Source organism: Malus sylvestris, chromosome 6 (genome assembly GCF_916048215.2).
Source record: "Malus sylvestris chromosome 6, drMalSylv7.2, whole genome shotgun sequence".
Lineage (NCBI taxonomy): Eukaryota > Viridiplantae > Streptophyta > Magnoliopsida > Rosales > Rosaceae > Malus > Malus sylvestris.
Window position 1 is genome coordinate 31,602,579 of NC_062265.1, and position 25,622 is coordinate 31,628,200.

The following is a 25,622-nucleotide window of genomic DNA, read 5'->3' on the forward strand; positions in this document are numbered from 1 at the left end:
AAATGCAAAGAATCCTTGGCGCTCAAAGGGTAAATAATATTCCAAAAATCTTCCCTAAACTCTAAATTACATAGCTTATATAGAAAAAAAATAACCTAAAGCCTTAATAAGAAATAAAAATACAATAACATAAATAACATAATTTGTTACAGAAAAAGAAATAATGATTTCCCCCTGCATCACTTCTTTAACTTTTTTAGTTTCTTATTTGAAAAAACAGATTGCACATTCAATTCACTATAGCTAAAAGGCTGACATCAAACTTTGGATCATCATAAATGATGATCCATTGTTTTATAACTTGGCTATAGGGTTTAGGGTTTCTTTTCCCAATTATTACGTCGTTCTAACAATACTGTAAACCTAATTAATCCATGCAATATTATTTTTGTTTGAGGAACAAGAAATGCTGTTGGTTTGACTCGACCTAATTGGTAATATCATGTTAGATGCAGAGTAATACTTCGTAATGTTTGGTGCGTGATACTCTTTAGTTGAAAGCTCCATTAAAATTTTAAATGAGGTCACAATTTCCTGCACCCTAAAAATACCAAATTCACATCTACATTCGCTAACCCTAAGTGATGTATTTTAAACAGAAATTGTGACCTCATTTAAAATTTTAATGATATCATAAACTTGAATCATTTTTCACATGAAGTCACAATTTTAATTACTACTTAGATTTATGATTTTTTTTAATAACCAAACTTTTTTTGTTATGATTTTAAAGTTTTGGTGGGCAAGGGTGTGCCAAGCCATTATTTAACAGAGAATTTAACGGAAAAAATAACAGAAATATGATTTTTAGAGCAAAAAGTAACTTTAGGTATAAAAGTGATATAAAAGAAGTAAATGTAGTAAAGTGTTAATTTTCATAAACTTAAGGGTAATAAAGTATAAATTATCCACAAATTAATTATTGGAAAATAAACTTTAAGGGTAGCTAGCTCGGTCCGATATGATGTTGTCAGCTAGAAGTGGGACACAAATCTTTACTTCTTGAACCGCATGTGTATAATACTCATCAATAATTACAACGGTTCTAACCCTGGCCTCTGGCCTAGTAAATATAGCAATCCAAACTATATTAATTCTTACAGAGAGAAAGGGTAGTTTGAATAAATAGATCATAATTTCCATGTTTGGGTAAAAAAAAAAAATTAAATAAATAAAACCCATTTGTGCCCGATATAAATAGTAATGCAATGTGGCCGTTCTAGGTCGTACCAAAAATCCCAACACAATATCTTACAGAAAGGGAAAGTCTCTAATTGCTGGCAAATTAGCTACCACTCTAGTCTTACCATCACCATTTCCACCAAGATATAAATACTAAATCCTTCAAGCTAGACAGATGGGAAAATCTAGTTGCTATGCAGCGGCGTCAGGGATAAAGAGAGGTCCATGGACTCCTGAGGAGGACAGAAAGCTTTTAGCGTACATTCAACTACACGGCCATGGAAGCTGGCGTTCCTTGCCCCAGAAAGCTGGTACGTATAATGGGTTGAGTTTAGGGTTGTGATTATTTTGGGTTGTACGGCCTGTAGACGTCTTTGATGTATGGTTATCTAATATCTAATGAATATTGTTTCCTTATAAGAAAACCTACATATCTTCCTCTTCTTTCATGTAGTAATTAATTTGTTGATCATAGCTATCCCTACTTAACTTGGCCTTCTGTTTATATGCGTACAGGTCTCAAAAGATGCGGGAAGAGCTGTAGGCTAAGGTGGAGAAACTACCTCAGACCTGATATTAAGAGGGGAAATTTCAGCTTGCATGAAGACCAAACCATCATTCAACTCCATGCACTTCTTGGCAACAGGTAAAATATATTATTTAAGTTGATATTCTCTTAAACATTCATATACAGCATATAACTTTGATTCAAAAGAGAACTTAATTTGTTGGTTTTCCTTTTGTTTTTGTTTTTGGTTTTGTAATTTTTCTTTTGTGGACAAAATTTACGAACTAAATTATGTGTCCTATTAGGAAATGAGTACATTTATCAACGTTTAAACGATAATTCATTCATCAACTTTTATGTCATTTAATTTATAAAATTTTATCTATAAATTTTGTCGTCATTACTCTATCAATAAAACTCACAACACAGAAACATTACCTTTCAGAAAATTAAAATAATTATAGTGAAAATGCTTATGGTTTAGTTTTCCTTCACTCTTATACTGTATATTTCCATGCGAGCTAATATATATAAATATCCATGTACTGCATGTAGGTGGTCGGCCATAGCTGCCCATTTGCCAAGGAGAACAGACAACGAGGTCAAGAACTATTGGAACACGCATCTGAAGAAAAGGTTGGCAAAGATAGGGTTTGACCCTGTAACCCACAAGCCCAAGGCTGCCATTCTTGGCTCTGCAAATGGCGACCCCAAAAACTGGTCAAATCTCAGCCACATTGCTCAATGGGAAAGTGCCAGGCTTCAAGCCGAAGCAAGATTTGTCAAAGAATCCAAACTGCGTATGCTTGAATCTGCGCCAGCGCCGTCGCTTTCCGATGAACATCATCAGTTTGCTCCACCACTAGTTCCACAGTGCCTTGACATACTACGAGCATCCGCATGGGAAAGCCTAATATCCATGTCAAGGTCATCATCCAGATCGGCTGCCCTAACCAATATGAACGGCCAGGGTAATGTTTCATTTGGTGATCATCATCATGTTAATGATCATGGTATTAATATGAACGCCCAAGATTATGGCTCTAATTTTGAGGCTCCAACATCTGATCAACAATTATCAAGCCTGATGGGATATGACGATGCAGCGCTCATGTCATCAGTAGCCACTGGATCGATGAATATTAATGAACTTTTCGGTGAATACTGTGGTGATGAATGCAGTGAATTATTGCCGGCACTCCACCACGATACTGGGTTTGAATTTGGGGATGCTTGGACTAGTTTGGAACAATTAATGTAAGAAGCAGTGATCGACATCATGACGACGTGAACGATCAGTAGTCAGATTTTAACTTGACGGAGGGGTTAATAAACGTGTATATCATGTTATGGTTATTTCTTATGAATAATTCTCCACCAGTATCATCTGCAAGAAATTGTAGAACTAACTCCTAAAGTTGGGGATGGTTTAATTAGGGTTTACGAAATAATATTACTTATTGGAGAATTGTAGACCATCTATTAATGATGTATAATATGGATCGCCAGTTTTATAGTTGATGTGTCTCTTCTACTTTAGTTTTGCTAATATTATTATGGTCAGCCTCAGCCTCATACCGCAAAGAAACAAAAAAAAAAGGAATGCAAAAAGAACATGAAAAGTAATATATAACAAAATACTTTGTTTGGACCTCCCCCTAATCTTAACAAATAAACATTTATTTATATTATTAAGGTTAGTTTTGTAAGGATGCGATGGTGAAAGAGTCCTACAATGATAAAAGGAAAAACAGTACACAATAAATGTAAAGGTAAAATAATCTTACGTTGCTGCAAGTGTTTCTTAAAGATGTTTCTCTGAAAATAAGAACTTTGGACTATTTATGGGCAAACACTGCTATATATACTATGTTTTTGGTTAGTTCAAAACTCTTTTAGCTTTATTAAAAGCATTTTCAAACATACCCTTAATTTTCTAGAAATTTTATGAATTCCATATTTATTTTCTTATCTTCATTTAAAATCTAGAGATCTATTGTACATCAACGTATAATATAATATATATATATACACACACACTCTTTTAAGTGGTTCAGATTCCTTTGCTAGGTTAATTGTAATCTTGAGATAGCACATCAAACGACCGTAAAATTTCTACAATACACGCTACACATTTAGCCCCAGTTTGGGGTTGAGGTTATTTTAAAAAAAGCTCCTATGAAAAAAAGCTAGGAGTGTTTTTGGTGTTTGGTAAACTTAAAAAAAATGGCTTATTTTGGAAGCTGCTGTGAGAATAAGCTGAAATCAAAGGAAAAAGCTGAAGCTGCAATTTGTAGCTTTTGAAAACTGGCTTTTTTTCAAAGCACATAGAACTACAGTGCTCCTTTAATGAAAAGATCCACTATCAGACTGCTTTTTTTTCCAAAAGCGCTTTTACAAAAAAGTTTACCAAACACTCTGCTGATTTATTTCACAGCCGCTTATTCTCACAGCACAGCCGCTTATTCTCACAGCAGCTTTTTTTCAAAGCACAGCAATACCAAACCAGCCCTTAATATAGTAGAAGCCAACCCAATCGTACCCCTGCACAGTAAGTTGGTGATGTACCAAAATTTGATGATATCATGATGTATGTATGAATATGGCCTATATATATTTAGAAACTTTAAACAAACATAGTCGGCTATGTAATGTATATAGCTGACCTAAAATCATGTATCTTTTTGTTGGTCCTGAGTTACATGACAATATATATGACCTATTTGGAAGTATTTTTAAGATGTCTGAAAGCGTTTCCAGAGAAAATGTTTTTGAGGTTTCAAAAGTATTTCAAGTGTTTAGTGCAAGATGCACTAGTGATGTGCTTCTCTGAAGGAATGACTTCAAGTGTTTTTTCAGAATTCACTTGCACTTTTACTAATTGGTTCAAAAAATATTTTACAAAAAATGTTCTCGGCCATTTTAGAAGCAGTTCAAAACGAGTCATATATCAAAAGGAAAACTAATGAAAATAGCTTAAAACTTTGAGTTTTAACGATAAGGACAAAATAAAGGGTAAAGTGAATAATACCAGAATTGACTTTTTAGTGTAAAAATATGATTTTTCATTAAAGTGAATAATACCATGAGCTTTTCGTTAAAATTCCCTATATCAAATCACATGCAACAGTGATATGTTCATGTCTTAATATTGTTTTTCACCCCAGATACATAAATATGGGCCATGCTAGCTAGCTATGAGTCTATGACTTATGACATGCATATGCAGATCTGGACCGACAACCATTTGAGCTGAGTACGTCGCTCATTATTTATTCAACATCAAGTACGTGTGCCCCGTTTTGCCTGCACTAAAATGGTAAACTGCTTTATTTGTTAAAGTTTTGCAGAGTACGTCGTTCATTATTTATTCAACACCAAGTACGTGTGCCTGCACTAAAATAGTAAACTGCTTTATTTGTTAAAGTTTTGCCTTGGCCTTTACAAGCTTCAAAATTAAAGCATCCATATCGGTCGATAAGGTACGTTTTCTTCATGTAGTTCAACACCATCAAATCGGCCTATTGCCATTTGTGTGTGTACAATTAATTAGTTAATCTTCTTGTGAATATATATGACATATATGTAGGTACGTAGGTTTTCTTTTTTATCAACGGATAATGAGAGGAATTACCTTTGTAGACACTCTTATGTATAGTTGCTGATTGATGACGAGACAATTGGGAATGTGTGATTTGAAGCACATTTACAGGGAGAAGTATTATATGACGAATCAGTTGGCAAACTAGAGTAATCATATGGATATTGTCCTTCGTGTGTTTCATAATTGATCCTCCTACTTAGATTGGATCGCCTCTCATCAGAGGAAGTGTTGGGGTGTGCAAAAAGTGTAACGGCACAGGCTCCGAATTTTTTAGGGGCCCCAATATTTTTGGTCCTCCTATATATTACATACGAGTAATAATTTTCTAATATTTTTTATTGAAAAGAAAAATCATGACCATATGATTTATCTATATTACAATTGATTAAGTGGAGCTTAAAGTTACTATATTAATTTTTTCACTTTTCTCTAGCATAAAAAAAAAAAACTTGTGTATTACTTTCTTCCGCTTTTCTTTAGCAATACAAAACTAACTTGTTTATTACTTTCTCCACAAAGCGTACTTCCACATCTCTCTTGTAGTTGTGCTCCATTCTTTCATGGATGAACCCTAAATCATAATTTCATGGCAATTGGAGATTATTCAATTAGTAAGAGTGAGACTGATTTTGATTAAGTTTGAATATTAATTGTTGAATTATGTATAAATACGTTGTCCAAAAAATATTATTTTTTAAATAAACAGGGTCGTTTCATTTTATCCGCATAGAGCCACTAAAATGTCAGAAACGGCCCTGCCTCTCATAAATTAAAATTTGGGGTGTCTCGGACTTCTTTTGTTTTATCTGATGTTTCGAGTTAGTTGTTGGGTTGTTTTCCTCATTCTTTACACCAAAAAAGAAAAACAATGAAGAAAATTTTGAAACTTGAACTTTCTACATTAGAAAGAGGAATAACACTAAGGCCGTGTTTACGTAACTGGAATGGAATACGAAGAAATGGATTTGCACTTTTTTCGAGGCTTTTAACTGTTTACCAAACATTTCCGTAATCGGAAACAAGGTGGGGCTCACACAAAATCAGGAATTGAACTCCTGAATCTCCCAGAATTGGATCCCCTCCATAGAGGTGGTATTTGGATTCCGGGGAGAAGCCTCCATCAGGAATCTGACTTTTCTACCCAAACTACCCTTGTCCTTATGCCTTTCAGCAGAGTGCCAACTCCAGCTCAATCCCGTCCACCGGCGATGATGGGGCTCAAGTTGACTGGTTTTAGGATGATTTTGTCAGGATGGGTTTCGAAGATGTAGTTGGTGAAGAATAGGTTGTTGTTGGTGACAACTGGGTTTGTAACTCGCTCTGTGCGTATCTGGGATTGAATCGACAAGGAAGAAGATGGAGAAAAGAAAAGAAAAAAGATGAGGAAGCTAAAATAATTGGGGGATGGTAAGAAGAGTATCAGGGAGCAAGGATGATGGGAAAGAAATGGAGAAAGGAAAAGAAAAAAAATAATTGGGGATGAGAAAGAAGAGATTCACAGAGAAAGGAGGTTCTGGAAGAAGATGGAGAGAAAAGAAATGAAAAAATAATTTGGAATAATAAAGAAAGAGTATGAAAATAATTTATTTATGTAAGGGCAATATAGTAATCAACCTAGTTTTCAGTCCGATTGAAGTTAATTAATAAACAACTTATATGGATTCAACATCATTCCTACTCCGATTCCAGACAGTTTTAGTAAATAATTTCAACAAGAATCTAATTCTGATTCCACCTCATTTCAATTCCTCCTCAATCCAATTCCTCCTCAATTCAATTCCTCTCAATTTGATTACGGATTAGTAAACGAGCCCTAAAGGGAGAAGACTCTTTCGGTTATGTAAAAAAAACGCTATTATACTGCACTTGGTTAACCAAAATATTAGACAAAAAGCACTGTATCTTAAAGATTATAATAGGAAAGAAGCATCTAAAAATTGTAAAAGCCAGTTATACGATTGAATAAAACAAAGGGGAAATACCAAAAAGGACAGTTGTAGTAGGCAAGAAGCAAACATTTGAAGGGCTTGTGTCGCTTTATTGATGTTGATGCGAATTAGATTTGGGTTGCTCAATACTTTGGGAAATTTTTTAATAGCCGAGAATATGAATTGGTACACTATGTGTCATAATATAAATGGTTGAAATTTTTTTTCAAGTATCCAACTACTGTTATTATAACAATAAGTAGTGTTTCCGGTCAAGGAACAAAATGTTGATAATATCGGTGATATATCGCCGATATTATCGGTTTTTCACCGGTCCAATATTTTAATAGGTATCCAAGGGGTTTTCGTCAAAATATCACGATATTATCGATATTATCGTGAAATTTCGGAACTGTGCAAGTCGGAGACGAACGCCGGAGCTTCTACAGCTCCGACCGACTGTAAAATAGCCCCCTAGACTCCGATCTAGGTATGAAAATAAAATAGAAGACGAGAGGAACGTTTTTATAACGTCCGTTTGCCATGAAACGGTCGGAGGTGTTCAGAAAGTTCGTCGACACCCACGGCCTCGCCGGAGATGGGTGTGCCTATTCCCGAGCCAATTTCATCCAAAAAACCTTGCAAAAACACGAGATAGAACTTCAATTTCACATCTAAGCTTCGATCTATAATAGAAAAAGAAAAACCCGAAGCTTACCTAACCGGAGAAATTGAAGGAACTCGCCGGAGCAGGTGCGATAGTGTGCGTGTGGGTCTCAGTGCAGAGAGAAATGAGAGGTGTATGTGGGTCTTGGTGCAGAGAGAAAGGAGAGGGGGGAGCAGAAGGCCGTGGTGTGTGTGTGGGAGAAGGGAGAAAAGAGATCGAGAGATCTGTGTGTGTGTGGGGGGGAGTGGAGAATGGAGAGAATAGAGAAGGATCGAGACAGAGAGACAGAGGACTCACTCAATGTGTCTGCGTGTGTGATGTTTGTGTGCGTGCGTTGTGTGCGTGTGTGGTTGCGTGTGTTGTGTGTGTGTGTGGGGTTCCTCCTGTCAGGACACAGGACTCACTCAGGATTCCTGACAACTTTTACAATTATTTTGACAATTTCAGACAACTTTTACAATTATAACTTGTACAATTTCAGACCATGGATGGTGGTTTCATTCAAAACCGTGTGCCACCGTGATATTCTTTCAAGAGGTGGAGTATCAGAGCCATTCAGAGCATTTTCGTTTCTTCTTCTTCCCTTACCCCTTTCAAAGGCATTCCAGATCCATTCCAGAGCTTGAACACAAAGGGTTCCATATTTAAAGTAAGTTTACAAACTTATATTTATATTATTGTAATTTATAGAACAACAACAAAAATTGTGTGGACTCGTATGTTAATTTTTTTAAGTAATTAATACTTGCATGTTAGTTTTTGTAAGTAATTAAGTAATGTTAACAATTACATGTTAATTTTTTTAAGTAATTAAGTAATGTTGAATAATTATTCCCTAGGATAATTTTAATATGTTTAATGTTATTTATTATTTTATTAATATTAGGTTTTATTATCAAATTGGATTATTATTCATTAATATTAGGTTTTTTTTATTATCAAATTGGATTATTATTCATTAAATTGGATTATTATCAAATTGGATTATCATTCATCACTATGTTTTATATTAGGATTAATTTTTTATCAAATTGGATTATTATTCATTAATATTAGGTTTTATTATTCCATATTATTTTTATAATTACTTAAATTTTTACAATCATTTCTTTACTTCGTATTTAATTCTTCTATAGAATAACTTTATTATTTAGGTTCTCTTATATAACCGTCATCACTACTATATTTTTTGGCGAAAAAATAATTGTCTAATTTTCATGAAAAATAAATATAAGTACATTTAAGATGTCCAGTGGAGTTACTAAACGTGATCCAGCTTGGGAACATGGAGACCCAATAGACGGAAACAAACATGGCACAATTTGTAAATATTGTGGTCGGGTAATGAAGAGTGGCGGAGTGACACGACTTAAGTACCATCTTAGTGGATTAGATCCAGCAAAAAATGTCCAACGATGCGATAATGTCCCCCCATAAGTGAAGGTATTTATCAGCACATTATTAAAAAATAAAAAACAGCAGAAGGAAAAGATAACACATGGAATGGAAAATATTCGAGCTGGGCTACGGGGAGAAGTCTATGGCCAAGCGGTTGACGGTGATGATGATGACGATGAGGATGAATGTGATGATGACATGGGACCTGAAGAACGACGCAATTTGAAACAAGCATTACGTGCCTCCAAACAGTCAGCATGGGAAAGAGAACACCTTCATAAAATTCCTAATAGAGCACAAGGTTCCGGGACAAGTGGTGGTGCACAAATGAGATGGGGAGGCAGTCTTAGAGAATCACAACCAATAGCCCCAAGTTTATATAAGTCATCCAAAGCACGTCAAAAGAGTGTTTGGAGTTATTTCATTGGAGGTAATGTGAAAGAGGGAATGGAGCGTCTAATTAGCAAGTTCTTTATCTATGAAAATGTCCCTGCTGAGAAAACATCATCACCTTATTTCAAAAATATGGTAGTGGGATGTCAACAGGCCGGTGTTGGAGTACAACCTCCCACTCCCTATGAGATAAGAAACAAATATTTGGATATGGAGACATTGGCGAGTATGTTAACAAGTTAAGGTCAAAGTGGGAAACTAATGGTTGCACAATCATGTGTGACGGATGGACCGGCCCGACCAGATTGTCTATCATAAACTTCATGATATACTCCAAGGGAAAGACAATTTTTTTTAAGTCTGTTGATGCTTCAGACCATATAAAGAACTACAAGTATATTTACAAATTATTGAGGGATGTAATCATGGAGGTGGGAGAGCATAATGTTGTCCAAGTCGTGACCGACAACGGTTCTGCATTTGTCAAAGCTAGAAAAAAGTTAATGAAGCATCATAATGTGTTTTGGACATCATGTGCAGCACATTGTATTGATCTCATGTTTGAGGCAATGGGGAAGAGAGAGAATGTTGCTACTGTGGTAAAAAGAGCTACAACGATTACAAATTATATTTACAATCACGGTTGGTTGTTGGCAAAGATGCGTGAATTTTGCAAAGGAGAAATTATTCGTCCAGCTACCACTCGATTCGCCACCTACTATATTGCATTAGACAGCCTACTTAAGAAGAAAGCAGGGTTGAAGCAACTATTCACTAGTGACGATTGGGCCAACCACAATTTCAGCCGCTCAAATGCAGGTCGTATGGTGAAAAGTATAGTGTTTGATCATGCTTTTTGGACTCAATCAGAACATGTGTGCCAAGTGTTTAAACCTCTTTACAAGGTTTTACGAATCGTTGACACAGAAGTGTATCCTACTATGGAAGCAATATTTGAGTTGATGCGTGTAGTGAAGGATGAATTGGAAAGAAAACATGGTGCAAGGTGGGTCATAAAGATAATTGAAGACCAATGGTATAAAACATTATACCACGATTTGCATGCAGCAGGTATAAATTATATCATAATTTGCAATTCATTTCTTTAGTTGCATAAGTATTAATTCTCTTATTAGAGTATGTGTTTCTTTGAACAACATATTATTTGAATCCTCGATACCAATACAGACCCGGTGTTGGAGATGATGATACCCTTATACGTGTTATACATAATGTATACTCTAAATTAGACCCTGCATCACCAGCAGTTGGCCAATTTGGAAATGAGGTACACAATTACTTAAATTATAATAATTACTTTGTGGATTAAACTAACACGATTTATTGAATTCAGCTAACATGGTTTAAAAATGCAAGAAGAACTTTTGGAGAACCAATATCAGTTGCTGCTCGAACAAAAATGTCTCTTAGTGAGTGTAAACATATTTCACGATAAGTTTATAATAGAATTTGTTGGAGTTATTAGGCTTATCAACATTGTTTTTCATTGTAGCTGAATGGTGGATCATGTATGGGATCGATGCACCAACTGTGAGAAAGTTAGCAATCAAAACATTATCACAAACAGCTTCCTCATCTGCTTGTGAAAGAAATTGGAGCACATTTGCACTCATACACACAAAGCAAAGAAATAGGTTGACTTATAGTAGGTTGGAAAAATTAGTTTATTGCTACTACAACATGAAGCTTCAAATTCGAGATAAAGAAGCAGTAATAGATCATGTCGACCGTGGTGACCCACTAGATGTGTTTGATATTGTTGCTGAAGATGATGATACAGAGGGTAGCCAACTTTATCAATGGATTAGACCTCTTCATTTAGATGATGAAGAAGGCAACCCAGCTTCCAGAGTTGCTGAAGAAGCACGTAATGAAGGGATAAATGTAGAAAGAGTATTAGCGGATGAGGTGGGATCTAGCAGCGCTGACTCTTTGGAAGAACTTTTGCGCCCAAGACTAAGAAACACTGGAATTCCACCTTCTTCCAATCCTACACAACTACAACATCGTGATGATACGAATGATAACTCTAGTACAAGATCAGGAGAAGACTCACCTACCACCGGAGGTGGGAATGATGAAGGATATAGTGGAGCTGGAGGTAGTGGTGGTGGATATGGAAACTATGTTGAACCACCTCCTGGATTTATGAGCCCCTTCACTGGTGAGGCAAACTTCACGCATGCAACACAGGATGAGGACCATGGCAGTAGGCGGGCAGGACCAGGAATTGGTGCCATAGGGAAGGACTATACTCGTAGAGAAAGAGGCAAGGGGATTTTGTCATGTCAAGAAGATGACTCGTTATCTATAACTTCGGACTCTGTTGGATTAGGAAGTAGTAACTATGGTTATACTCATAACCAACCATTTCCCTACCCTTCATATCCTATTCCTGCTGGGATGGAATCGAGTGACTCATGGAAACAATTCGAGATTCAATCTTCAAATGATTTTGCTTATGGACAAGGTCAACCAATCTCGGATCCATATGGGTGGCATGTTAACAATTACATGCAAAACTATTTTGGGGATTTATCATTTGATAACTACTCTTCACAATACACTCACCCTACACATAGAGATGATGAAGATAGTGAAAAATTTGAACCTCATAGGAACTCTATGTGGTACTAAGTCACTCATGTATCTTACCATGCAATGTATAAAGTGTAAAATATTGTACTAATTCATTATATATAAATGATTATGGTATGTTTAAACTTCTTTCATTAATTACTACATATTTTCTACACTCACAATGTTTGCCAGCTCGCTATATAATCAACTTGATAATGTTAAATCCATCATGCAATGCATTTCCTTCCAATTTTTTGTGATAAACTAATAGATAATTGACTAAATAAACATCCTGCAAAGTTTCAATAAAAATTTCCAAGTTTTTCTTACAATTTCCGTGGTTTCCATATTATTTTTATTGATATCGATATTATCCCGATATTTCCGATATTATCGATATTTAATACCTTGTTTCCGGTACACTGAAATATCCTCCATTACTTTTGAAGATTGATGCTAGTTTTGTGTTCATTTTGGGCTTTTGGACCCCAAAATTGTTGGTAGTCTTTTCACTTCTGGAACTCTGCATCGTACACGTTATGTGGACCCTAAGCTTATATAATCACTTCAATGTCTTCATTATTTCTAGAACACGGCCTATCACAATCTAATAATTCACAGTCCATAACTCCATATCCATATTATAATAATTGGTTGGAATTAATAGATTTTAAGTAATTTAGCGGGTGATATTGGCCCACTTAAAAGACTATATAGCATACACTGATATACAATAGGACTGAGCCACTTAAAAGACTATAAAGCATATACTGATATACAATAGGACTCCACAATTTGATACATAAGCAAAAATAATGCATTAAAATTACAAAACCAATAAAATTTATATTTTCGTGTCAAACTATTTTTTTACAAGTAGTAGATTTCTTAGTCCTTACACGTAATTAAGAAGCCAAGTGTTCCATTATGGATTGAAATCTTCTTCAGGTCTCACACTCTAGTGTTTGCGGACTGAGTAATTCGGATCGTTCAATTTAATTAAATTCTGCAGTCCTCATTAGCGCATTTCATTGGCCTATCTCACATACAATCTTTCTTTTCAACACCCAAATATCTCTCTTTTAAACGTTGCGGATTGTCTGGTCCTTGGACTCCGGAGTTGAGATTTAGAGGGCCTCAATCCTTCCCTTATGATCATGTTATGAAAAGTAAATATGCTAGGCCATGCATGAAACAGAACTTGACAAGACATAATAAGCCTAAGCATTAATAATCGTGAACTGTTTAACAATACAGGCCCAATTTGATAAAAAAATTACATAGGCCCAAATAATTTTGAGTTTTGAGTTAAAACCTAAAATTTGGACAATTTTAAAATTTTAAATATATTAAATTTAATGATTGAGATCAAATATGAACAAATTTAATAGTAAAATAAAAAATCTAATGGTCCAAAATTAAATCCATCGGCTAAAACAATTTAAAAAAATATTTAAATCAAAATTCACCCAAAAACTCTATAAATACATACTTCAAGGGGTCAGTTTAGTAAATTATCATAATCTACGTAAATATTTTAAGGTTAAAATGTTATAAAAACAAATTATGATAATCTACATAAATTTTATTTTGAAAAAAAAAAGTTACCGAAAATAAAAATTTAACCAAAATTTATTCTTTAATAGTTTCAAGTTAAAATTTTAACTCAGAATCACTGGAGCAAAAAAAATTATTTTTAGGTTAAACTCTAAATTTTCTAGGTTTAAAAATTTAGGTTTGAACCCAAGAGATGGAAAGGGTCTAAACCGATCGATGTCCCCTAATGCCTGTATTCCACGCAGCACATCTTGAGTTAAATTCACGACGTTGGTGAACCAGACTATGGTGAAATGCCTCTTTGAGTCTTTCTGGCCCCCAAAAAGATAGATTACCGTGACGAAGCCACCAGCTGGTCCATTTTTAAAAAAATAATAAAATATATTTATTTTTCATGATTCTTATTTTCGTGATCATTTAAATAAGCTTAGATGGGATCACTTAATCAAATAGTGAAAGGAAACCCTTTTGAATACTGTTTATACCATATTTAAGGCATCCGTATCTAGATCTCGTACAAATACTCAGGGGACTTAAATGTAATTATGTAATAAAGGAAGGACAAGTATGTAATAAATAAGGAGCCCTTATTCTATAAAAGGACTCCTCACCCTCACAATTAGAAGAGGCCAATCCTTAGGCCTTAAGCTCCCTCATCCTCTCACATCCCCTCTCACATTACAGAGGTTCTCTCTCACTCAGAAATACATAATCAATGTGGACGTAGCCCAAACCTTGGGGCGAACCACGATACATCTTGTGTTATTTACTTTCTTGCAGATTCACAGTCGGATTTACGTTGTTCCAAGACCTTCGGTTTTATGCATCAACATCTGGCGCCGTCTGTGGGAATCGATACGAAAAGTTGTGTTGGTTCTCTTTAAATTTTTCACCTCCACCGTGAATCTGCAGAAACCCAAGAACCAAACACTTACACAGTCACTGCAAAACTCATACACTCTTCCTCCCACTCCTTTCTGATCCAATTATTCATCCTCAATTTCAACTAAATAGCCTAAATGATTACCTGAAAATCCAAACGCTACATTTCCTCCATTTCAGCTGCTGCTATTGCCAAAAACTCAAACCCTTCCAACCCTTCTCTCTCACGCATAACCACTCTGAGAGTCACAGTGAATAACAAACTCACAGTGCTGCTGGTTCTACTATGTGCAGCTAATTTCCATGTCACCTTATCATTTGTCACAGGTGGCTTATTACCCAACGGTAACTTCGAGTACGGTCCAAAGCATTTAGAACTCAAAGGCACGGTAGTGACGAACCCTAAAGCAATTCTCAACTGGGAAATATTAGGCTTCGTCGAGTACATAAAATGAGGTCAAAAACAAGGTGACATGCTGCTGGTCGTCCCTGAGGGCAGCTTCACATTGAGGCTCGGGAATGAGGCCTTGATCAAGTAGAAGTTGAAGTTCACAAAAGGCGGCTTCTACTCCATAACATTCACCATTGGTCGGACGTGCGGGCAGGAGGAGAAGCTGAACGTGTCCGTCAATCCCAACGTTGAAGAAAAAGACTGGGGAATAATGCCAATCCAGACGATGTACATCAACAATAGATGAGATTCATATGCATGGGGTTTCATCATGCAGATTCTGATGAAGTTGAGCTTGTGATCCATAACCCTGGGGGGAGGAAGATCCTGCTTGTGGCCCACTTATTGATTCTGTTGCTTTGAAGCTCTTAGAACCTCCTAAACGTACTAGAGCCAGAGGGGAATAAGAGAAGAAAAAGGCGAAATAGACTAGATGGTCTTATGCTGAGGGACTCTACTAGTGTGTTAGAAAGCTCCACCAGCTCCTAAAAATGGTTGTGGCAGCTCCTAAAAGCGGTGGCGACGATGGCTCGAATAATAATTCAGGTAAAGAAACGTTCAGAGATGGTCATGAGGAAACTTTCAAGAGGTGGTGAGAGGAGCTTCGGTGGCAACCGGTGGCCGCGCCAAGAGACTTTAGCTCTCTTGCAAATATGGGCTGACATGGACATCGCCTTTCGTGACACAAATATTAAAGGTTCTTCATGGGAAGAGGTTTCCAATAAGCTTGCAGCGCTTGGCTATCATCGAAGCGCCAAGAAATGCAAGGAGAAGTTTGAGAATGTCTACAAGTACCACAGGAGAACCAAAGAAGGCCCATGGGTCCTATTCAAACTTGGGTCCATTTCCCAAAAACAAGTCATCTCTCTCATGTCCCTCTCTCGTCAACCTCCCATAGCGAGATGCTCAAGAGCCTTCCTTCCGGACCTGCTCTTCACCATCCTCACCCAAGACCTCCAGCACACCGTTGCCTTCCTCCCGCGTACCAAGACCATGGCTGACGTCGACTACACCGTCACCGTCGGATCTTAGCGACAACAACAACAATGACATCTACACCAACTTTTGAAAAAGGGTGGACGGTATGGACGGTATTGGGTTTTCTTTCTCCTTATCTTGCCATCCTTAGTATTCAAAAATATATTCAGTTGAAAAAGTGTACCAGAAGATGCTTTGTGAAACTTTCATCATCACAGCCTTAGCCTGATAATAATGGAGAAATGGCTTTTCTAAAAAAGCCACGGGAACAGGAAGATAAGAGTCCCACAGCAGCACTAGTACTGCAAAGCGTTTAATTTTCTAACAGTAACGTGGAGCTTGTCGTCCTCAGTATTCAAAAAATGAAAAGCAACAAAGAAGATGCCCCCCATTTTCTGAGAAAGCAAAAGCAAAGCAAAAGGGGAAAGAGAAAGCAAAAGCAAGGAATAAACACCCCACCAGAATGATGTGGTTTACTTTTCTTGTTTTTGTATGATGTAATTTATTTTTCTTATCTTTCGGAGACATCTGTATAAACCCCATCAGAGGGTAATAATAAAAAAAAACGCCAAAGCCCAAAATAAATGGGCTGGAATGTTGTGTAAAGGGCGAAGGCCTATAAGCCCAAAATAGCTCAAACCAGTCGATCAAAAGTACGCCCAGCACTCCACAATTATTCGACAACCTGCCGCTATTACCACCAACCAGGGGATCAAAAGTATGCCCAGTACTCCACAATTATTCGGCAACTTGCCGCTATTACCACCAACCAGGTGATCAAAAGTACGCCCAGTACTCTAAAACTATTCGGCAACCTGCCGCTATTACCACCAACCAGGTGATCAAAAGTACGTCCAGTACTCCCAAATCATACATGAGCATTACTCATGTCAATCATATATAAACATTCATGAGCATCACTCATTCAATCATACATAAACATTCATGAGCATCACTCATGACAACATCTATGAACATCATTCATGTCAATCAACATAAACATTCATAAGCATCACTCATGTCAATCAGCTTCAAAAGCTTCATTTACAAAGATCTAGCTTCAAAAGCTTCATTTACAGAGCTCTAGCTTCAAAAGCTTCATTTACAAAAGCTCTAACTTCAAAAGCTTCATTTACAGAGCTCTAGCTTCAAAAGCTTCAATTGCAAAGCTTCACCTACAAAGCTTTAGTATAGGGTATACAAATACCGCCTCCGAACAACCGCCACTTCGGCCCATACATGGATTCAATTTGAAGTCTCCAACCAACAGACTTTATTGATCGAAGACTTGGGGGACTACATTATGTACCATATATTGGGCCTCAACTGGACCTCATGAAAAATACTTAGAGGACTTAGCTCATTATTTATGTATTGAGGAGCGAACCCTTATTTTATAAAAGGGACTCCCTCACTTTCATTAGAGAGCACTCATGAAAAATACTTGGGGGACTCTAGCCCATCACTTATATATTGAGGAGCGAGCCCTTATTTTATAAAAGGGACTCCCTTACCATCATTAAAGAGCATCAACTCTAGCCCATCATTCATGTATTGAGGAGCAAGTCCTTATTCTATAAAAATGACATCCTCACCTTCAACGCTACAAGCCAAGCCAACCAAGGCAACATAAGCCACGAGCCGAGCAGCCTCGCAGCATGTGCTACTTCTAGTTGAGCATCATTTCAGATTAAGCACCGCCTCATATCGAGCATCAATTCAAGACAACATCTAATTACTTCGGCCCACACATGGACTGAATTTCAAGTCTCCAGCCAAAAGACTCTCTTGACTGAAGACTTGGGGGACTACTGTTTATACCATATTTAGGGCCTCCGTATTTAGATCTCGTACAAATACTCATGGGACTTAAATGTAATTATGTAATAAAGGAATGGGCAAATATGTAATAAGTGAGGAGCCCTTATTCTATAAAAGGGCTCCTCACCCTCACAATTAGAAGAGACCAATTCTTAGGCTTTAAGCTCCCTCATCCTCTCACATCCCCTCTTATATTACAGAGGTTCTCTCTCCCTCAAAAATACATAATCAGTGTGGACGTAGTCCAAACCTTGGGGTGAACCACGATACATCTTGTGTTATTTACTTTCTTGCAGATTCACGGTCGGATTTACGTTGTTCCAAGACCTTCGGTTTTGTGCATCAACAAATACTAATATTGCTAAAAAATTAATTATGAGGTAAATGTGGGTCTGATTATATAATACTTATATATATTTAATATAAAATATCATAATGTATTATATTAAATATATGTACGTATTGAGTCAAAATTCGTGACGAATTTTCGTGATTGCCATTAACTATAGCTGTAGTCCATTTAAAGGAACTAACCCATTTCATTTTCTGTTTCATTTTCTTTTAGAGGATTAAGATAAGTAAACCATTAAAGGAATGTCTAGTACGTGCATGTCACGATCGAATGCAACAAATGACCCCAAAATATTTCGTTAATGAATTCAACTGGGAATGCACGGGCAGGTAGTCACATACATATTACATACTTAAGCCTAAACAGTAATCACTAATCCCCTCAAGAACAAAGGGTTGAGTTTCTTTTCAACATTTTTTCATAATATAACTTCAGAAAATTTGGTTTAGGCCAATGAATAAATTCTTATTTCAAACATATGTCAACTAACCTTTTATTTAGTAGCATATATAGGTCAATAGAAACGATTATCCCCCAAACTAGCTTCGCACTTCTCTTTATTGGGTAAGTGGGATTCTATCTATGTTTATGGGAGATAAATGAGATACGAACTCGAGTTTTAAGTTGATACTGTTATTTAGACTTAGGTTTAGCCAAATTAAATAAAGTAACATGCTTCTCCAGTGCACAAAATTTGAATTTTCATCCCATAATTTATAAAGTTAATGTAAAATACTGTTTGAGTCAAAAAAAAAAAAAAAATCCAACAACAAAGTTGGATGTTTTCGCCCATTTCACTACAACTTAAGAAAAACCCAACTAGCAAGGTCCATCCAGTTATTGGTCCATGAATATCTTTGGAATGTCAGTACAAATTTAAATAAAAATTAAAAAATTCATTGAAAAAAAAAAGAAAAAAGATAGACATGATTTTATTTGAAATTTTAGGAACATAATAGTAATGAGAAAGGACAAGGGTAGCTTTTTTATCATAAATTTCCCAATAAGATCCTCCTGATATTTTTAGTGAGGATCTTGAAAATTTATAAATTGTGTTTATTTATCGTACATCGTACCGTCAAATTTTATCAGGTATTGTTTGTATTTCATTTTAAATAAAAATATTTAAAATAATTTATGACCTCACGAAGTACAATGAACATATATGATTCACAGATCTCTGAAATCCCCACAAAGAGGATCCAGATTCATAATTTCGACTTGAAAACTTACACAATCATATAACTAGCAAGGTCCATCCAGTTATTGGTCCATGAAGATCTTGGAATGTCAGTACAAATTTAAATAAAAATTAAAAAATTCATTGAAAAAATAAAATAAAAAAAGATAAACATGATTTTATTTGAAATTTTAGGAACATAATAGTAATGAAAAAGGACAAGGGTAGCTTTTTTATCATAAATTTCCCAATAAGATCCTCTCCTAATCTTTTTGGTGAGGATCTTGAAAATTTATAAATTGTGTTAATTCATCGTACATCGTGCGGTCAGTTTTGTCAGGTACTATTTGTATTTAATTTTAAATAAAAATATTTAAAATCATTTATGACCGCACGAAATACGATGAACATATATGATTCACAGATATCTGGAATCCTCACAAAGAGGATACGGATTCATAATTTCGACTTGAAAACTTACACAATCATATAACTAGCAAGGTCCATCCAGTTATCGGTCCATGAATATCTTGGAATGTCAGTACAAATTTAGATAAAAATTAAAAAATTCATTGAAAAATAAAAAAAAGAAGAAAAAGATAAACATGATTTTATTTGAAGTTTTAGGAACATAATAGTAATGAGAAAGGACAAGGGTAGCTCATAAATTTCCCAATAAGATCCTCTCCTGATCTTTTTGGTAAGGATCTTGAAAATTTATAAATTGTGTTAATTCATCGTACATCGTACAGTCAGTTTTTATCAGATACTGTTTGTGTTTAATTTTAAATAAAAATATTTAAAATAATTTATGACTGCACGAAGTACGATAAACATATATGATTCACAGATTTCTGTAATCCTCACAAAGAGGATCCGGATTCATAATTTCGACTTGAAAACTTACACAATCATCTGGCAGTGTGTACTGAATGTGAATATAGTGTACAGAAAATAAAGTGAATCGTCCGTATAAATGGTGGTCCGTAATCCATACGGTTCATGCACCTAAAGTTATTTTAATGTACGTAGCATCGTTAAATTTGTTTTCCCCTTTGCATGCAAACGTAATGCAATTATTGCAATCCACGAAAAATAAGCTTTCAAATTAAGTATCAAATTTTCTGCCCTCTCCTGGATGCCCCCGACCATTAAGTCTTTTTTTTTTTTTTTGTTATGAGATTCATATTACATGCCTCTTCACATATGACAACTTTTTAAGCCAAATATGTGGACAACCTGCTTTAATACCATGACGAAAGTTGATGTTCCACCATCAAATCAATAGGAAATACGAGGAGTAACCCTGATAGAATAGAGAAATTGATGTATAAGATGGTGCCACTTGTAATTAGATTAGAAGAGATGTTAGTTAAGGAAGTTAGCTTTGTAGTTGTAAGAAGATAAATATCTGAACATTGTGTAATTGTACAGTTAAGAAAATATATCAAGAAAATTCATCTTCTCTCTAAGTTCTCTCTCTCTCTCTCTGTCTCTCTCTCTCTCTCTCTCTCTAAGTCTGATACATTCTTCTTCTTCTTCTTTACTGTATAAGATTGATCTTGGTTAACATGGTATCAATCGCCATTGTTGCCTGCGCATAATCTTCGATCCTCTGCTTCCGCTCAGTCTGAAGGTGTCTTTGTCCTTCTCATCTTGTGTTTTGATATCTCTGATTCTCTTCGTCTTCTTGTACTTTGGGTTTCTTGGGTGGTCGTGATCTTTCTTCGATCCTCTTCTCTACTTTCTTCAATCTTGCATATCAACTATTTGCTATAATTCCTCACTGAGTTTTTCAGACGAATTTCAATGGTGACTGCAACGTAGCTTCAAATTGTGCAATCTCCAATCACCGCCTTAATCTCCACAATCTCGACTTCGGTTAATGTCAAATTGGATGATTCCAATTACCTCAATTGGCATTTTCAGATACAACTTTTGTTGGAAAGCAATGGGATTATGGGGTTTGTTGATGGCTCGCACCCTTGTCCTCCTCAATTTTCAGTTTCTTCTGCTGAATCTGGTATACAATCTAGCTCTTGTACTTCTGTTGAAACAGATGAATTTGTGGTTTGGAAAATGCATGATCGGGCTATAATGCAATTGATTACTGCCACTTTGTCACCTACTGCATTGTCATGTGCCATTGGTAGTAAAAGTTCTCATGATCTTTGGATTCGTCTTAAAGAACAGTTCTCTATAGTGTCCAAGACTAGTATTTTCCAAATGAAGTCCAATCTTCAGACAATAAAGAAAGGGTCTGATTCGGTGTCTCAGTATCTTCACAGAATTAAAGAGGCTAGAGATTACTTATCTGCTGCTGGGGTTTATTTTGCTGATGAGGACATAGTTATTCTTGCTCTTAATGGGTTACCTTCTGAATACAACACATTTTGATGTGTTATTCGGGGTCGTGAGAATGTGATCTCTCTTAAAGAGTTTCGATCTCAGTTGCTTGTTGAAGAGGTTATTGTTGACAACTCTACAACTGCACCCTTTATTACTGCCATAGTTGCCAATACTGTACCTCATTCTGGAAAGCATCAGTCAACTAATCTTGCATCTGGGCAGTCTCAATTCTTCTCTGGGGGATACAAGCAGTTTAATGGGAATAAAAACAAAGGGAAAGGCAGGTTTAATCAATGGGCTCGATTCTATTCACCCAAACAATATACTCAAACCCATGTGCTCCCTACTGATGTGAAAAATAAGTTAACACACAATTAAACCCTCTTTTTGACAATTGTAGTATAGATGTAAGTAGGGTATCGTTCTAGGCCGGGGATTAGGAGGGATTGCTAATCTATTCTAAATTAATTTAAAAATATTAAACAAGACTCAAGGACACAAAACTAGGCGAAAAACTCTTAATAACTCGAAACACACTTAGAATGACTCAAAATAATGAAAACAATCAAATTAGACACTGGGAACTAAAATGGACGGAAATTGAATTAAAAGACTAACAACAATGAAAACTAACTAAATAATATAATTTAATAATGGGGGGTGTTTGGTTTTGATGAAAAGTAAATTAAACTTAAATAAATTACAGAATTGACAAAAGCATGAAATTAAGGTGAAAGAATAGGTGACAGACTAGCTAGAGGGTTCTTCTCCACACATGACACATATGCAACCTAAATTGATTTTCAGTTGTTCTTTCAATAAATTGTAAATCTCAACGCCCCAAATTAACCGTGAATTGCACTAATTAACCCTCAGTTTTTCCACAAGTTATTGGGTTGGATGATTGCATACAACAACCCAAAACATTCCCTACAAGTTCCCTACATGAATTGCATAATAGAGATACAAGCAAGAATCATTAACTTCTATGAAAAACATAAGCATTGACGAGGCACTCGTTACTATGATTTGCATGAAACTTATGCCAAGAATTTACTTAACGTGATTGTGACTAGCAACCTTCACTACTTGTGAATATAAGTTCATAACGATTAGGTGAAACTCCCTTATATTCTAGCATCGAATTCATGCATGAAAATTAAGCGTGCACTCTTAATCGACATACACAAATTAGTTATCAATCAAGCAGTTAAGCAAATTAAATCACAACTCAGAAATCACAACTGAAGGTAATCAATTCATATTACAAATATATTCATGGCTTTGAATTAACCTCTAGCCAAAATTAATTTAGTTACACATTATTATAACATTTAACCAAAAGTAAAACATAAGTTGGAAAGTTTTAACCGAAAGAGGAGAAGCTTGCTGCTTCTGTTTCTGTCCGTGCTCTTTGAACCCCTGCCGAGGCTCACGCTGCTCCCGCCTTCTCTCTCTGTCCTCTCGCGCAAAGCAGCTCCTCGCTAGTCTCCCTGCAAGTCTCCGTGTTCTGCCAGTCACGCTGCCAAAGGCAGCTTGTGACCTCCTCCGTGCTGCTCTCCCCGTCAGTTCTGTCGGTCTTCACAGCTTTCCACCTGCAAGGGCCCGCATCAATCCCTTCTATCTCTCCTCTTGTTCCAAAATTATTCCCCCAGCTGTCTCCCTATTTTTCTTTTCTGACCTTTTACTTTTCTTCCGCTGGCAGCCTACCTTCTTGGATTCTCCTTTCACAATATAATACAAAATTGATTTGTATCATAAACTCTAAATTAGTAGCAGTTTGGGAATTAAGAACAAATTCAAGTAACAAATCCAAAACCAATATTCTATGAAACAATCAATTCAATGCATATAAAATAAACCAAAATAAAACCCAATCCAAAAATAAAATCAATATTCTTTCTGTTTATTATTTAAAACTCATTTATGCTATTTTTATTTTCTTTGCATAACAAATCCTATAAACACAAAAATAACATAAATAGCTCAAAAATATAAGGAACTAACTAAGAAAAGACGAGTGAATTCGAAGTAAAAATATATATAAATATGATCCGATCACCTACACCAAATCCAGGCATACTTGGTCAATCACCAGTACAATATTATGGTAATCCAAGTGCACATTTGATGCCTACTTGTCAAACATGTAATGCTGAAGGACACACAGCTCCATATTGTCAGTCTAAACCTCCTGATAGAGTTTACTGTCAAATTTGTGGCAAGCACAATCACACCACATGGTACTGTTTTTACAATGATAAGGGTCCTAATTTTGGTGGTCCTCCTTGACAGTTCTGTCATTCTCAAGTGCAAACCTCCACTTATGGTGCTCCAAGTTATAATGCTCCATACCAGCATTCACCAATGCAACCTCAATCTTATCACCATTCTCCACAAGCCCTGCATACTGTGATGACTCAATCACCCTCATCACCATATACTTCTTATTCTAATTCTCAAGTGTGGCTTACTGACTCTGGAGCTACTAATCACATGACTGCCGATCTCAGCAACCTCTCTCTGGCATCTCCATATCCTACATCTGAGACTATTCAAACTGCCAATGGTGAAGGTTTGCCTGTATCTCATATTGGTAGCACAATTCTTCCTGTTTCCAAAATGAATTCTGTGCATCTGATTAAGCTCAATTCTGTGATATATGTTCCGAAGTTGACACACAACTTGTTATCTGTGCATCGACTTTGTTTAGATAATAATTGCTGGTTAATTTTTGATGCTTTTTGCTTCTGGATTCAGGACAAGGCCACATGGAGGATTTTTTACAAAGGAAAGTGTAGTAATGGACTCTATCCAATCCATTTCCTTTCTGCAACCTCTCATTCAACCCGTTCAACTCCATTTTAAGCTAAAGCATTCCTTGGTCAGCATATTCATTCTTCAACTTGGCACAATAGACTAGGTCATCCCTCTAATAACATTGTTTCTTTGATGTTAAAGCAAGCTAATATCCCATGTTCAAAATCCTCATTCTCTGTAATGTGCTCTAGTTGTTTGGAGGGCAAGTTTTGTAAACTTCCCTTTTCACTAAGTACCAATAAGTGTGTAAAACCTTTTGCTATTATCCACAGTGATCTTTGGGGTCCATCTCCTTTTGTTTCCATTGATGGTTACATATATTATGTGATCTTTGTCGATGAATGTACAAGACATTGTTGGCTGTTCCCATTGATCAATAAATCTGATGTTTTTACTACCTTTGTTGCATTCTATTCATTTGTTCTTACTCAGTTTGCAACTGTTATTCAAACCTTACAGAGTGATGGAGGGGGAGAGTATGTTAGTAAGGTTTTTCAGTCATTTCTTCTTGCTAAAGGAATTACTCATCAACTTTCTTGCCCTTATACACCCGAGCAAAATGGTCTAGCCGAGAGAAAGCATAGACATATTATTGAAACCACTGTGACCCTATTACAAACAGCTAGGTTACTTGCAAGTTTTTGGTCTTATGCATGTCAAACAGCTGTCTACCTTATTAATCGAATGCCCATTTCTGTGCTAGGCAATAAATCTCCGTTTGAACTCTTGTTTGGTCATCTTCCTGTTATCTCACATCTCAGAATATTTGGATGTGCGTGCTATCCATTATTAAAGCCTTATAATGATACTAAATTACAAGCCAAGACCACCAAGTGTCTTTTTCTGGGGTATGCTACCAAATATAAAGGGTATATATGTTATGAGGTTTCCAAACAGAGAATTTATATTTCTAGACATGTCGTATTTGATGAGAGTCAATTTCCTTACACA

General features: G+C 36.0%; 1 protein-coding gene and 1 pseudogene across 1 annotated transcript; both read left to right on the plus strand.

The window, feature by feature from the left end:
* Nucleotides 1–1,217: 1,217 nt before the first annotated feature.
* On the plus strand, nucleotides 1,218–3,073 carry LOC126625363 (transcription factor MYB106-like). Its single transcript, XM_050294463.1, has 3 exons — nucleotides 1,218–1,493; nucleotides 1,699–1,828; nucleotides 2,246–3,073. The coding sequence occupies exons 1-3, from the start codon at nucleotides 1,358–1,360 to the stop codon at nucleotides 2,949–2,951; spliced, it is 972 nt and encodes a 323-aa protein (XP_050150420.1). The 5' UTR covers nucleotides 1,218–1,357; the 3' UTR covers nucleotides 2,952–3,073.
* An 11,796-nt stretch (nucleotides 3,074–14,869) lies between these two features.
* Nucleotides 14,870–16,755, plus strand: LOC126625621 (uncharacterized; annotated as a pseudogene).
* The last annotated feature ends 8,867 nt before the right edge of the window (nucleotides 16,756–25,622 follow it).